This window comes from Vicia villosa, linkage group LG2 (assembly GCF_029867415.1).
Source record: "Vicia villosa cultivar HV-30 ecotype Madison, WI linkage group LG2, Vvil1.0, whole genome shotgun sequence".
Taxonomy (NCBI): domain Eukaryota; kingdom Viridiplantae; phylum Streptophyta; class Magnoliopsida; order Fabales; family Fabaceae; genus Vicia; species Vicia villosa.
Window position 1 is genome coordinate 160076240 of NC_081181.1, and position 13847 is coordinate 160090086.

The 13847-nt window shown below is 31.0% G+C and overlaps 1 protein-coding gene across 2 annotated transcripts; it reads left to right on the forward strand.

Annotated features, from left to right (window-relative positions):
* Window positions 1-5747: 5747 nt before the first annotated feature.
* Window positions 5748-9408, forward strand: LOC131652736 (carbonic anhydrase, chloroplastic-like). Of its 2 annotated transcripts, none has more exons than XM_058922684.1 (10): window positions 5748-6000; window positions 6912-6970; window positions 7344-7496; window positions 7594-7642; window positions 7748-7864; window positions 8123-8176; window positions 8288-8373; window positions 8604-8709; window positions 8817-8975; window positions 9214-9408. In XM_058922684.1, exons 1-10 carry the CDS (start codon window positions 5800-5802, stop codon window positions 9250-9252), a joined length of 1023 nt encoding a protein of 340 aa, XP_058778667.1. In that variant the 5' UTR covers window positions 5748-5799; the 3' UTR covers window positions 9253-9408. The 2 variants fall into 2 exon arrangements, with proteins under 2 accessions (XP_058778667.1, XP_058778668.1); XM_058922685.1 differs by having other exon boundaries at window positions 5750-6000; window positions 8817-9020.
* The last annotated feature ends 4439 nt before the right edge of the window (window positions 9409-13847 follow it).

A 13847-nucleotide genomic window follows, 5' to 3' on the forward strand; every position in this document is an offset into this window, starting at 1 on the left:
CCACATGCAGTTTATTCCCATAAACCCCTTTGATTCTACTCCTCTCGCTATGGCACACAGGGATATGGATGTCATGTATGATGATTTCCTTAATCATCTGGTATTAGATAAGGCACAAAGTACCATAGCTCCTAACAAACACTAAAAGATACTAGAGGAGGAGCATGCTAGGGAATATCATATGGCTTGTGTTTCCCAAATTAAGCCTAACTCAGAATATCATTAGAGATATTTCTAAGAGAGTTATAACTCGACATTCCCTTAGAAAGGTATGTAATCATATGGCTTGTGTTTCCCAAATTGAGCCAAATTAAGTTGAGTAGGATCTCCCTTGAGAAATATTCTTGTTTGGTTCTTGGGGTTAGCCTGTCAAAACTTATGTTTGGTTATTGAGATCAACCGATAAAAATCTTTATTTTGTTTGCGATCTTACCCTATTAAAAGCTCCACTTGGTTTGTGAGTTTAGGCTATTAAAAACCCTATTTTTTAGGGGGGGGGTTAACTTGTACAAAATCTCTCAGTCGTTTGTAAGAAGGTTTGTTGGCATAATCTATAAAAGCTAAAGATATTATTTTGGTGGAACTCTCAAGGAGAAATTCTCGAGGAGATGATTAAGCTCGGTGGTAGGCAAAAAATCTATAAATCTTGGAATAATTTCTCTAAACTCTACCTCTTTACTTTCATTCAATTATATTTCTTTCCTTTACAATTATGTTCTTTCGTTTTCTGCTACTTTTATCTCTGTTCATCTACTATACTAACACAAACTATTTTGTAAGAAAAGAAGTTTTTAATTAATCCCAATTTATGAATACCGTAATTTCCCTCATCCCCTCTTGTGCTTGGAGTCACTTGTTCAATATGTTAGTGGCAAAAGGATTTCATAAAGTATAAGGTTATGACTCACATATGGTAAAACTTGTAACCATCAGGTTGATTCTCACTCTTACCATTTAATATAATACCATTCAATTGTTGGATGTCAACAATGCATTATTAAATGTATACCTTGATAAAGAATTTTGTGTGCAAACTCAAAAAATATCTCGATGACATCAAACAAGCCTCTAGATAGTGGTTTGAAATACTTTAAGATGCTTTTCTTCATTTAGGTTTTAAGGCTGGCAAATGTAACCCCTCATTATTTACCTTGTCTCAAAACAAGCATGTTGTCTACCTAATGGTTCATGTTGATGATATCATCATCACAAGTAACTCAGTGTCATTTATTCAATAACTCACTACTAAACTTAACACTACATCATCTCTCAATACTTTAGGTGATTTAAACTTCTTTCTTGCATCGAGGTTCGTAAGAACTCCTATGGTACACTACTTCTTTCCACTCTTTCACCCTCTTTCTTTCTTTTTCTCTCTATCCAAATACATCAAGAACCTGCTCATACATACTAATATGGTTGAATGCAAAATTATTTTCACTCTTAAGAAGTCTACTTGTGGACTTAACAAGATAAGATCCAACTTATTACTTGATTCCTTTATTTACACTACTGTAGTTGACTAGACCAGATATCTCTTATGCATTTAACAAGGTGTGTCAATTTATGTCTAGCCTTATTGCGGCTCATTGTGTTAAGTTCAAAAGAAAATGTAGGTATCTCAAAGAAACCATTGATCATGGCTTATTTTTCATCCCATTTCTATCAATACACCCATTTCTTTGAAGGCCTTTAATGATGTTGATTAGACAACTGATCTTGATGAAAAAAGAAGCATATCAGGAGATACAATTTATTTTCGTCCTACCTTGGTCTTATGGAGGTCTAAAAAAAAATACTTGTTGTAGCTCGATCCATCAGTGAAGCTGAATATCGAAGTCTGTCACATGTATCAACTGACCTCCTATGGATCTAAACTCTCTTTCAATAGTCATATGTTATGATGCATCCCTTCCTAGTGCTATGTGACAATTTGTTAGTTGTGTTATTGGCCCAAAATCTTATCTTACATGCCCCGACTAAGCACAATGAGACTGCGTTGTTTTTTATGACCGAGAAAGTTATTACATAACAACTCTTCAAAGTCCATGTCCTAAAAGTAAATAAGTGATGAAAGATGTGCTCACTAAACCTTTATCATCCTCAAAGTTTCTATGACCCAGGGACAAGTTGAAAGTGTTTCATAAGCTTAATAAGCTTAATGTGACTGACCATGTTTCATAGTCAAGCCCCTCATTGAGCTTAGGGGGCTATATGAGACATATTGCACAATTGTTTATACATGTTTCATTCGTACATATAGGTTGGCATATGTATATGTGCAATGTAGCATGTTATCATCTTCACTTATGTATTGTAAAATGAATAATGCATTCTTAGAGTTATTCTTTCCATAATTGAAAGTTATCAAAAACTTGTAGTTACAATTTATTATTGCAGATTTTTTACTAAACCCTATAAATGCACTATTGTAGCTGATTTTGAAATAATAAAAAACAATTTAATAGAATTGTTAATTAATTCTACATTATCATTCTCTATAATATAGTCGGTTGAGCCTTAGAAGTATGTTTTTTTTCTAGGTGTTAAGTTAGAATCTCTTAGGTATCAATAACTTTTTGTGTTGAATCAACCTATGCATAATTTTGCTCCTATTTCAATTAAGTTATGTCATTTCTTAGATTGAATACTTCATTTTTCTAGGTGTTAAGTTTGAATTTTTTAGGTGTCAATAACTTTTGTGTAGAATCTGTCTATGCATAGTTTTGTTTCTACTTCAATTAAGATGTGTCAATTCTTAGATTGAATACTGAATTTTAAAAAATAAATAATTACCACCTATTTAAGTCTTAAAAACTCGAGGGATTAGTCCCTAGCACGGAAAGATATAAAATTTATCCCAAAGAAAAAATTATTTAAAAAAAATTAAAATAAGTGTTTACCAAAAAAAAAAAGTGAACAAAATGAAACCTCAATATGGCAACATAATTACACATGTGGCAATATTACATCCTATATTTCAACATAATTTTAACTACAGTTGCACAAGTATTCAAGATACCATAAAAAGGACAAAAGAATGTTGACATAACCTCACCATAATGCAAACTGAATGTTGTCATCAAAATCAAATGCACTTTTGCAATTCTATAGTATAACAACCCTAGTAGTTCATCCCTCGTTACAAAATCCAACACCAAATTTTTATTCTTTGCTAACTCAAATCTTTACACCAATTTCTTCAGAAACCAAAATCTTCCACTAGCTAGATGATTCAATTTAGTATTAATCCTTTCAATTTGGTTTGCTTCTTGATTATTACAATGGCTGAAAATCATTTCTATTGTGGTAAATGGCCATTGATTTTGGCGCAGCCTTGTGTGAGAATGTATGTTTTTCTCTTTCTCTCTATTAGTTTAGTTTATTATATGCAAAGTTTTCATGGGCATAAAAACCTACAAATTAGTTTACACATCACTTTACTATTGCGTTGCTAAATTGTTTAAATTCAAGTTGAAGCTTTGCATTTTATTGTCACAGTATGAAAATGTCACTGAATTTGTTCAATTTTAAATGTATATATTTAGTAATATTTGCTGAATAATTAAAATTATAAATATGTGGATATCAGAAACTGCTTCTTTGTGAATATATAGGCCCAATACAAAACAAAACTGTCGGTAAAAATAAATCTGTGGCAACAAATAGATAAATATTTGATTTAGAGCCACAAAATTGAAGGTTCAAAGATAGGGTTTTATCTGTAATACTATCCATTGTTTTTCTGGTTCATCATATATGAACCATTGGTTACCAATTAATAGTTAGAAGATATTATTTCATTTTTAAAAATTTTAAAATTTTCTTAATTTTCTTCTTCTTGAATCTTAAGTGTGAAAATTGTGAACTTAATTAATTATATTCAACATTTTCTATGTCCATTCTAAAAATTAGTTTTTTGAACTAATGGTTAATTTGATTGATTGCTTTTTGGATAAAATTATTAGGAGAAAAATTATGCTGGTTAAAATAAATTTACAATAATGCTCAGTAATTAGGTAATATAGTTGCTTTTTTTTTTTTTTTTATGTAAAGAGAACTAGTAACGAAAATGATGGAATCATTACTTTTACAAGCATCATTATTTTTTCTCCAATAGATGCAATCTTTCTAATTTCAGTAATATTAAACTTGCTATAGGTTGACAAAAAGAAATATTTGACATATTTGTGATTAAGTCTATTGTAAAAAAAAAAAAGTTGCAATGTAAGTTTAATTTAAAATAAAAGGATTTTCAAAAAATTTTAAGTTTACATGTTAAAATTTCAATCAAGACATGATATTTCCTTTTACTTAGTGAATTATTGGATATTTTGTATCAATCAGCCATATTGGTTATGCATCGTATGTCAGACAAGACGAACGTTAATCATATAAGAAATATAAAACGATCTGATTATTCACAAAATAAAAGGAGATGTCAATTATTAGTATAAAAAAATTAGTGAATAAAGACCTTGAAATATTAAAGATAAGAGAACATGTTGGCGATGTCTTTCATCTTTTTCTAAGAACCACTAAATGTGAACCTAGTGACATTGAGGTGAAAATCCATTTGGATCTAACATACTGTCTTGGATAATTCCCAACAAATATTCTAAAGTCGGCCACCAGGTCCAGAGAAACGTGATGCCGGTGGAGCCGATCGATATGGTTAAGTATGACAGGGAGAAAGCTGGTGGGTACTAATTTTTTGTATAGTCTGAAGAAAGTTGAGGAGGTGGAGGCATTAATTTTATATATATATATATATATATATATATATATATATATATATATATATATATATATATATATATATATATATATATATATATATATATATATTACATTTCTTCGCATTATTTTTAACAGATGTCTTCAAGTCAACTCTACTTTAGATCAATAATTATTTATTAATAATATAAAAAATCATCTAAAATAACAAAATATGAATATTTTAACAAATAAAAAATATTTTAAATATAATTAAATATAGAATAACGTGTAATAAATGGAATTAGTCCTCCTAACTTATGGCAAAATCAGAGAATGTAAAACACACAGTTACTGCAACATAGGGCAACATACCATATGATTTGTCCCTTTCAACTTGAGAAAAAGTGGTTGCATTTTCACCTACGTGGCAAACCAACATTGATTGTATTATTTCATGACACACAAATTCAAAGGCTACAAGACAACCTTACCCTACATCATCAATAAACCTCTAAGGCTCTAACTACCTTGGAATTCACTACCACATATTTTTCTCTTCATATCTCAAATTCACATAAAAATTAACGTGAGTCTCATAGATAATATCTACACAGTTACACAATGGTATAATCCATAAAAAAATACAACAATGTATGCTAACCTCTCAAAAAAATAAATTTTAATAATTTCCAAAATATAGCAATTAATTTTTTTTTATAAAAATTAGTGTCCTGTATGTTGAATAGAATTGCATCAAGTAGAAAAATAATAATAATAATAAATTTATTGTGAAAATAAGATGATATGTTTGGGAAGGTAAATATTGAATATAGAGAACAAATGGTAAATGACAAGAACAATGTGATCCATAGAGACATTAAGGTTATGGTCATTCTTTTATGGTTAATCTCCAACATTCAAACCTCATCTAAAAAGATAGGAATGAAGCTTTCCTTGGCTTAGCTTTCATTTTCATTATCTACATTTGGTCACATTAAAATGGGGATGCCCCAATTGGTCATGGAAGACACATCATACATTAGTATATAGCATTGTCATTTGATTCTTCATTGTATACCAATGTCTACCTCTTCAATAAACGGCTTTAGTCTTTCTTCTTTGTCCCCTGCCAAAACTTCTATCAAAAGAACCACATTGAGACCTTTGGTTTTCGCATCTCTTAACTCTTCTTCTTCATCATCTTCTTCCTCGACTTTCCCTTCTCTTATTCAAGACAAGACGGTTTTCGCTTCATCGTCTCCTATCATCACCCCAGTTTTGGTATATATATCAAATGATTAATACTCTTACGAATTGAAATTGCTTATGTTATTCTATTTGCGATTTTACTTATGTTAATTTATTTCTTTTTAATGTCGTATTTGGATTGAAGTGTCTCTTATATACTCATGATAATACATTTCTCAACAACGTTATTTCGAAAGTTTCTATCATTTTATTTATTGTCTTTAAAATATGTAAATTACCCAAAATTCTATTTGCATTTTGGATCAAAATGTGTTTAGTTGCCATGCATTAATTATGGCAATTAGGTGATCATGTGTTTAAAAATCTAATAGTGTACACTTATGAGGTGAATTTGACTGCTACTTGTTTTATTTTGATTTTATAAAGTATAGTTTCACATGTAAAATTGGTAAGTTTAGTTAGGTTTAAGGGACAAATGTGGGCCACGTATTTATTCATGTATTGGACGTGTCATCAATCAGAACCATACAACTAATCAATTTTTATTAGAAAAAAAAATATACCAAAAAATAAAAACTATATATTAGGTGAATTTGCATTGTATATGGACCAAGGAAGTGTGTTAGTTAAGTCATAAGTGGATTCTATAAAACAGCAAATTCAAACTACTATAGAAGAAAAGGTCCATTCACAACCATGATTTCCAATTCAATTTTTCTCAAACATTATACTACTATTTATTTACTTTATTTAATTGTAAATGTTATTATCTTTTTGCTATGAGAATTCCAAATATTACTGTCCTTTAGTATTCCATATTTTTCATATGTATCAAAGTGACACACTAAAAGTTGACTCTGTGTTTATAATTATAGAAAATAAATAAATTACTTTTTATTTCTCATTTATTTTCTAGAGTGAGTTATAATTATTTGTTTCAACTAACACATATTTCTTTTATTATTTTTTTTAAATATATTAAGAGAGAAGAAATGGGAAAGGGCTATGAAGAAGCTATTGAAGAACTCCAAAAATTGTTGAGGTAAATCTCACACACTTTCTCCAATTAGAATATATAACTAATACTATTTAATATATAGTATAAGTAGTTCAGAGTAAAAAATATGGATTTTTGTTAAGTTTACTTTTAGAATTTATCACTCTACAAGGAGATTTTTTATCTTAAATTGACCTTAATAAAATAAATTCATGTATCTAAATAAAACTCTAAAATATACTATACCTCAAACACATACAATACTGATAGTATTGACACAAATAATAATTTTAAAAAATAAATAAATAAATTGAACGTAATCACATATGTTAGTATTCGCACAAACACGTGTTGGACAACAACTATTCAAAGGTGTCGATGTTACATAATATCTTATTGTATGATATTTCAAATACAGGGAGAAGACTGATCTGAAAGCCACAGCAGCTGAGAAGGTTGAGCAAATCACAGCTCAATTGGGAACAACATCATCATCTGATGGCATTCCAAAATCTGAAGCCTCAGAAAGGATCAAAACTGGTTTCCTTCACTTCAAGAAAGAGAAATATGAGTTAGTAACTAAAACTTTACCTTTATAATTAGTTATATCCTTAATTTCTTCTAGCTTAAGCTTTCTTATTCAATTTCATTATCATTTTCTTCCACAGCAAGAATCCAGCTTTGTATGGTGAACTTGCCAAAGGCCAGGCCCCTCCGGTATGTTGTGACCACAGCTCTATAGAACAAAACCCTTTTGAATTTAGATTTAGACCTTAGTTTTCTTGAAGCCTAACGTTCTCTTATTTTGTTTTTCTTTTTCAGTATATGGTGTTTGCATGCTCAGACTCAAGAGTCTGCCCATCTCATGTGCTAGATTTCCAGCCAGGAGAAGCCTTTGTGGTCAGAAATGTTGCTAACTTGGTCCCACCATATGACCAGGTTTGTTTTTCAATTGTAATCGGAAAAAACGCATCTTTTTGACTTGTACGATACCAAGAAACGTGACACGACACTGACACATGAACACATATTATAATTTTGAATAATGAAAATGACCTAATGTAATCGAATGAATCAATTTCTTACCAGTGTTCACATACTAGACACACGATTATAATTGATAACACATGTATGCATATATTTTCTCAATACAATTATACCAAAAGTAATATATTTGTTTTACTATGCTATATACAGGCAAAATTTGCTGGAACTGGTGCTGCAATTGAGTATGCAGTTCTGCATCTCAAGGTATATATATTACAAAACAAATGAACTCATTAAACAAAATTTTATGTATAGTAAGAAAATTTGATAAATTGAGAATAATATTTAATCTAACAAATTTTTATTTTTCTATAGGTTTCCAACATTGTTGTCATTGGACACAGTGCTTGTGGTGGTATTAAGGGACTTTTGTCCTTTCCATTTGATGGAAACTACTCCACGTAAGTCTTTTTTTCTTTGCATCAACAATGAATGTAGTATAAACTATCTCTATAACAAAAGATGAAATAAAGTTATAAATTGTAACTTTTCAAAAACTATCATGGAGAGCTTATAAGCTAAAACCTCTTTATCAACATGTGATAAACTGTTTTCATAAGAAGTGTTTATACTGGTAGATAAACTCAAATAAGTTAACACAAATATCTTGATCTTTTATTTTGTTGTGTAGTGATTTCATTGAGGAGTGGGTCAAAATTGGTTTACCTGCAAAGGCAAAGGTGAAATCACAACATGGAGATGCACCTTTTGGAGAGCTATGCACACACTGTGAGAAGGTATGATACATGAGTACAAACCAATCTACAAGCAGCAAACTTGATGAATATCTTCCAATAAACGCGTGTTAGTGAATCTTACAAAGTAAAAATTGAACTATGTGCAGGAAGCTGTGAATGTTTCCCTTGGAAACCTTCTCACCTACCCATTTGTGAGAGAGGGATTGGTGAACAAGACATTGGCACTCAAGGGAGGATACTATGACTTTGTGAAAGGATCTTTTGAGCTTTGGGGACTTGAATTTGGCCTTTCATCCACTTTCTCCGTATGAACATCAACCATATATCAATGACCACATCTTGATTACTAAGTATTCTTCTCCCTAAATTGTACTATATAATTACCCTTGTTATATATAACTATGAACTAAATTTCAAAAATAAATAAATGTAGATGGAAGCTATAAGCTATAATTATGAACTAAATTTCAAACGCTCTATTATTATCTTTGCTATATATTTATGGTGTTTCACTTTCACCACTAAATTTTTTGTGTTTGTTAGGTCAAAGATGTGGCCGCGATTCTACATTGGAAGCTATAATCTCGAGGTTAAAGGTCGTGTGTCTGCAATGAAGAAGCCTGTCTATTTTCATCATATGATATTTTATATATATGAGAATCTATGAACTTGTATTATGTACTATATATGATGTATCTCATCTTAAATAAGAGTTTCGAATTCCTGTTGAGGCAAAAATTTCAAGAGTTTGTTCAATCAGTATCTATCACATCATAATATAACTGGAGTTTTGAAATCACGGAAAATTCACGATGAAGTTGAAGCTACAAATAGTAGCTTCATGTTTTCGCGGTGAGAGGCCATGCAATCGTGCAATGGCGCGAGAAAAGCATATTCAAACATACGCTAAGAACTTGTGATATACCTAAGAGACTGTTAAATTTCCAGAAGTTGAAAAACATATCAAACCAACATGAATTAAAGTAGAAGAAAAATACATCTAGATTCACATATGAAAAAGAACAAATAAGACATCTATATGAAGAAAACATTATAAAATCAAAGGAATGCATCCACATATAATATTAAGCTAAACTTGTTTCAACGACAGTACACTAATTACTGTATTTGTGAAGGGCAATCAAAGTAACAGTACACTCATTTCATTATATTTTTGAACAGCTATATCAAAACGGTTTTTAGGCCATGGTAAACCTAGGCGGAAAAGGTTTTGATTCAAAACGGTCTTTAAGAAGAAGTTGAATTTTTCTATTCGTTTCTTCATTATCTTGACGACGTTTCTCCTCCATCGTCTAACCTCAGTAGCATGTTAGTACTATAATGTTTGTTATTTTTTAGAATTTAACAAACAAATTCAGATATGATTCAAGGCGCTGCCATATCATCTGAAGAATTCATGTTACGTTTCTGCACTACACAAATTTTGATGAACAGTAGCAAAATACTTCAGAAGGACTCTGAAGTTGAGACTCTGATACACGGTCTAAGAAACCAGTCTAACGACCAAGTGTTGAAGACTCTGAAAGCACACTTCGGAAGACTCTGAAGACTTGAAGTTATGAAAATTTATGTTTCTAAAGAAAAAAAAAAGGTAATGAAGACCAAGTGCTGAAGACTCTGAAGACGCAGTTATGAAAACTATGAAGACTTAAAGTTCTGAAGACCCAAGACTTATTTTCTTTCTTCCAACTCATGCTCTCAAAAGCCTCTGAAGTTCAAGAAAAATAGAAGATAACGTTATGTAGTACAAGATACAAGCGAATGTTTCGTTCTACTACCATGAAAGGACGGATGCGGCGTACAATCTTGTCCCCCACTATTTTCAAGCCGCCAATTTTCTGGAAATTCCAGAAAATATTTGCTATATATATAAGGCTTTAAGACAAATGAAAGAAGCTGCTAATTCACTATTGAAAGACTATTCATACTGTAATACGGTGGAAGAACTGACTTTTTAAAATGTTGCGGATAGCAAGAGTCGCCACCGAGTTTTATTTTATCCAATATATAGAAAGGCTAAAAGAACAGGAAAAGACCTTTTAAAAAGATTTTGAGTTCGGGGGTAGGTTATACAAAGGGAAGGTGTAAGCACCCTTTGTATCCATGGTTATCCATGGGCTCTTAATTGCTTAACTCACTTGTTTGTTTGAATTCTTTGAAAAGTGTCGTGTGTGAACTGAAAAACTTTGTTAAGGACTTTAGCTTGTAAATAAGCATAGCCTTGTTTTTGAAAGTATTTGAAAATGAGTGGGAAAAATATTTTGAATTTGAGTTTGAATTTGAGTAGAGCAAGCAGTTAGGAGCACCTACCCTAAGTTATAAAATTTGTTCTTTTAGCTTTCTAGTTTGAAAGGGCTATCCATACCATAGGAGGGTAGGAAGTCCTTTCTATTGGATGTTAAGGGTCATCGAGAAATTATCGTTCGCCATAAAATTGTCCCTACCATATAGAGGGTAGGTAGTCTTAGGGAAGGATAGAATAGTCATTTAATCTTTAGGCAACCGGCGAGGATACCTTAGCAATTGGGACAATCATCATTACCGAGGCAACATCGAGGGACAAGATCATTTATAAGGCAACTTCGAAAGGACTATGATCTTATGATGATGAACTGAGAGTAACATTTGTTTTGCTTAGGTATCCTCGTATTCGAGGGACTTGACTATTTTAGAATCGTAATTAAAAAGCAACAGGCAGCATAAGAAGGGTTACCCTAAAGGTGTGTGTGGCACAATCATGTGGTTAAATTCAGATATTTATCTTGTAGATAAGTGGGCTAATTCGTTTTAACAAGGCTTGCACTCCCTAATATTACTAACCACACAATTAAAATAAAGGCAGAATTAAAAGTTCCTACGCTATTACAATAAACACCTGTAGGGCAGAAAAATAAAGGCAGGAAATAAAACCTACAACTATTACAAGAAAACTTATTGCGACCTATACATATTTTCTAATATTTAAAAGACAGAAAATTAAATAATTGAAATAAAGGCAGATAATAAAATAAAAAGGCAGAAATAAAAGGCAAAATTAAAAGGGGCAAAATATTTAATAGAAGGCATTCGACAATCACAGAGTATGGGGTGAGGAAAAAATTCGCGCATAAAAAACCTCAACAATTATAAGGTAATAGATCAAAAATTAAAAGGGTTAGGGAAAACAATGATTAATAGTCATGATAAAAAATAGTTAGCCAAAAAATAAAATCAGGGTTAGAAAACCTAAAAGTAAATTAGCCTAAAAATCCTAATTTGATTAAATTAACCTAAGTCTAAAAATGTTGTTGTTGAATTAACCTAAATTTAAAAAATTAATTATTTAATCCTAAAAATTAATATTACTCTAAATTATTAATTTACATTAAAAAAACAAATTAATTTTATAAAAAAAGATTTTAGAGTGATTTATGAAAATAACATAAATTTTATGGTTTGAGAAAAAAAGATTAAGGTTTTAGTGAAAATTTAAATAATAAAACAATAAAACAATAATTAAAAAAATGAATTAAAGAAAAACCAGGATTTGATCTGATATGGTGTGGCTTGATTCTATGTGGCTAGGCCTTGAGGGTGCATGATGGGAAAGTGGCCAGCAAAGTTGTTTGGCCAAAACAAGGTTAATGGCCAAAGGAAGTACCTTGATTTGGCCAAAAGCCAAAAGGCTTTTGGCCAAATACAAATAACCTCCTTGAGGTCAAGGGATAAAGCTCCTTCCAGTTGGCCAATCCATAGGAAACCTGTTCATAAACCATGCAATGTTACGGTTAAGAAAACAAATGGAAAAATAGAAAAGTGATCAAAATAAAATCAAAAAAATATAAAACCTGATCATAAATCAAATAAAATAAGATAACGAAGCTACAAATTTTTTGAGACTTTTTTGAAAATATGAAAATAGAAATTAAATCAAATAAAATAGAAAAACGAGGAATTTGCGATTTTGAGCGTCGAAATCTTTTAGAATTCTATTCTAAAGAAGTGTTGTTCCTCGATTTTTTCTGAACTTCTGGGAAAAATTCGGAGCAAATCGAAACAGCAGTTTCAGAATTCGGCTGATAGGCTGGAAAATTTATCACTCTGCTGCAACCAGAATTAGAGTGACAGAAGATTATTCGTAATGGTCAGAAACGATGGTAAAGGGTTTTTTGTGGATGGGTGTTCAATCATGAGAGTTGTCGATTGTTAGTGTATGGGAATGGAGAATTTGGTAGAGGTGAATAGTTGGTGAATGGTTAAAAATAAGGGTTGTTAGTTATTGATAAGAAAACATTAGGTTAAAAGGAAGATGGGCTTTGACCTCACTAAGAGCTTAATTTATTTTATTTTCTTTATTTTGAATTATTTAAATGAATAAATCAAAACAACTAAAATAAAACAATTTAAGGGATGATTGGATTAAAACTATGGCCCAATAATGAATTTGCTCAATTTGGATTTTATGCCCTGACTCAAAATTTCCCAACTTTCACCAGCCATAATTTTCTCAATTCTCATTATTTGAGAATAATTTTGAATTTGTTGGAAAGCTTAGGGTGTCCTCTTAAATTATTTTCGCATTTGAAGATTTTTGTCTTTAAAAATGAGGGGGGCAAATTTTGGGGTATGACACATACGCTTTCTTACCTTTGTCATTGTTCTGAAAATACTGTTTGCATTCAGCTTATGTAGAAGCATTTCTTTGTAAGCAAATTTTATTTCAAACTGTTGTTTGTTATTCCTCAAGAGACCGGTTGGTCATATTTCTTGAGAAGTCTTAGATTAGTGTGTCTTAGAGGTTGTATTGTTAGTCACTTGCAGTTAGCTTGTATATTGTAATAATCTTGAGATTATTGGATTAAGAACTTGTTGATAAGGCGAAATCACCTTGGCAGGTGGACTAAATTAGCTTGATAATTTCAAGTGAACTAGTATAAACATACTTTAATATTTCCTTCTTGCAAATTTATCTTTATTATCAAGAATCAACTTCGTTTCAAAGGGAAAAGTTTTGGTGTTAAACGCTATTCAACCCCCCCCCCCCCCCATTCTGGTATTTTTCACACCTCCACCTAACTCATAGTCCTTTCTCTTCTATCAACAATAAACACTACTAGTAACTCCTTATACCCATAATATGTTTGATATTTGAATCATCGGACCCATGAAGGTTATTG

Excerpts from the sequence above, each read along its gene's own strand:
- LOC131652736 (XM_058922684.1), top strand. The coding sequence starts at position 5,800 with ATGTCTACCTCTTCAATAAACGGCTTTAGTCTTTCTTCTTTGTCCCCT. Across the intron at positions 6,971-7,343 it reads GAACTCCAAAAATTGTTGAG|GGAGAAGACTGATCTGAAAG; the intron begins GTAAATCTCACA and ends TTTCAAATACAG. Across the intron at positions 7,643-7,747 it reads CCAAAGGCCAGGCCCCTCCG|TATATGGTGTTTGCATGCTC; the intron begins GTATGTTGTGAC and ends TTTCTTTTTCAG.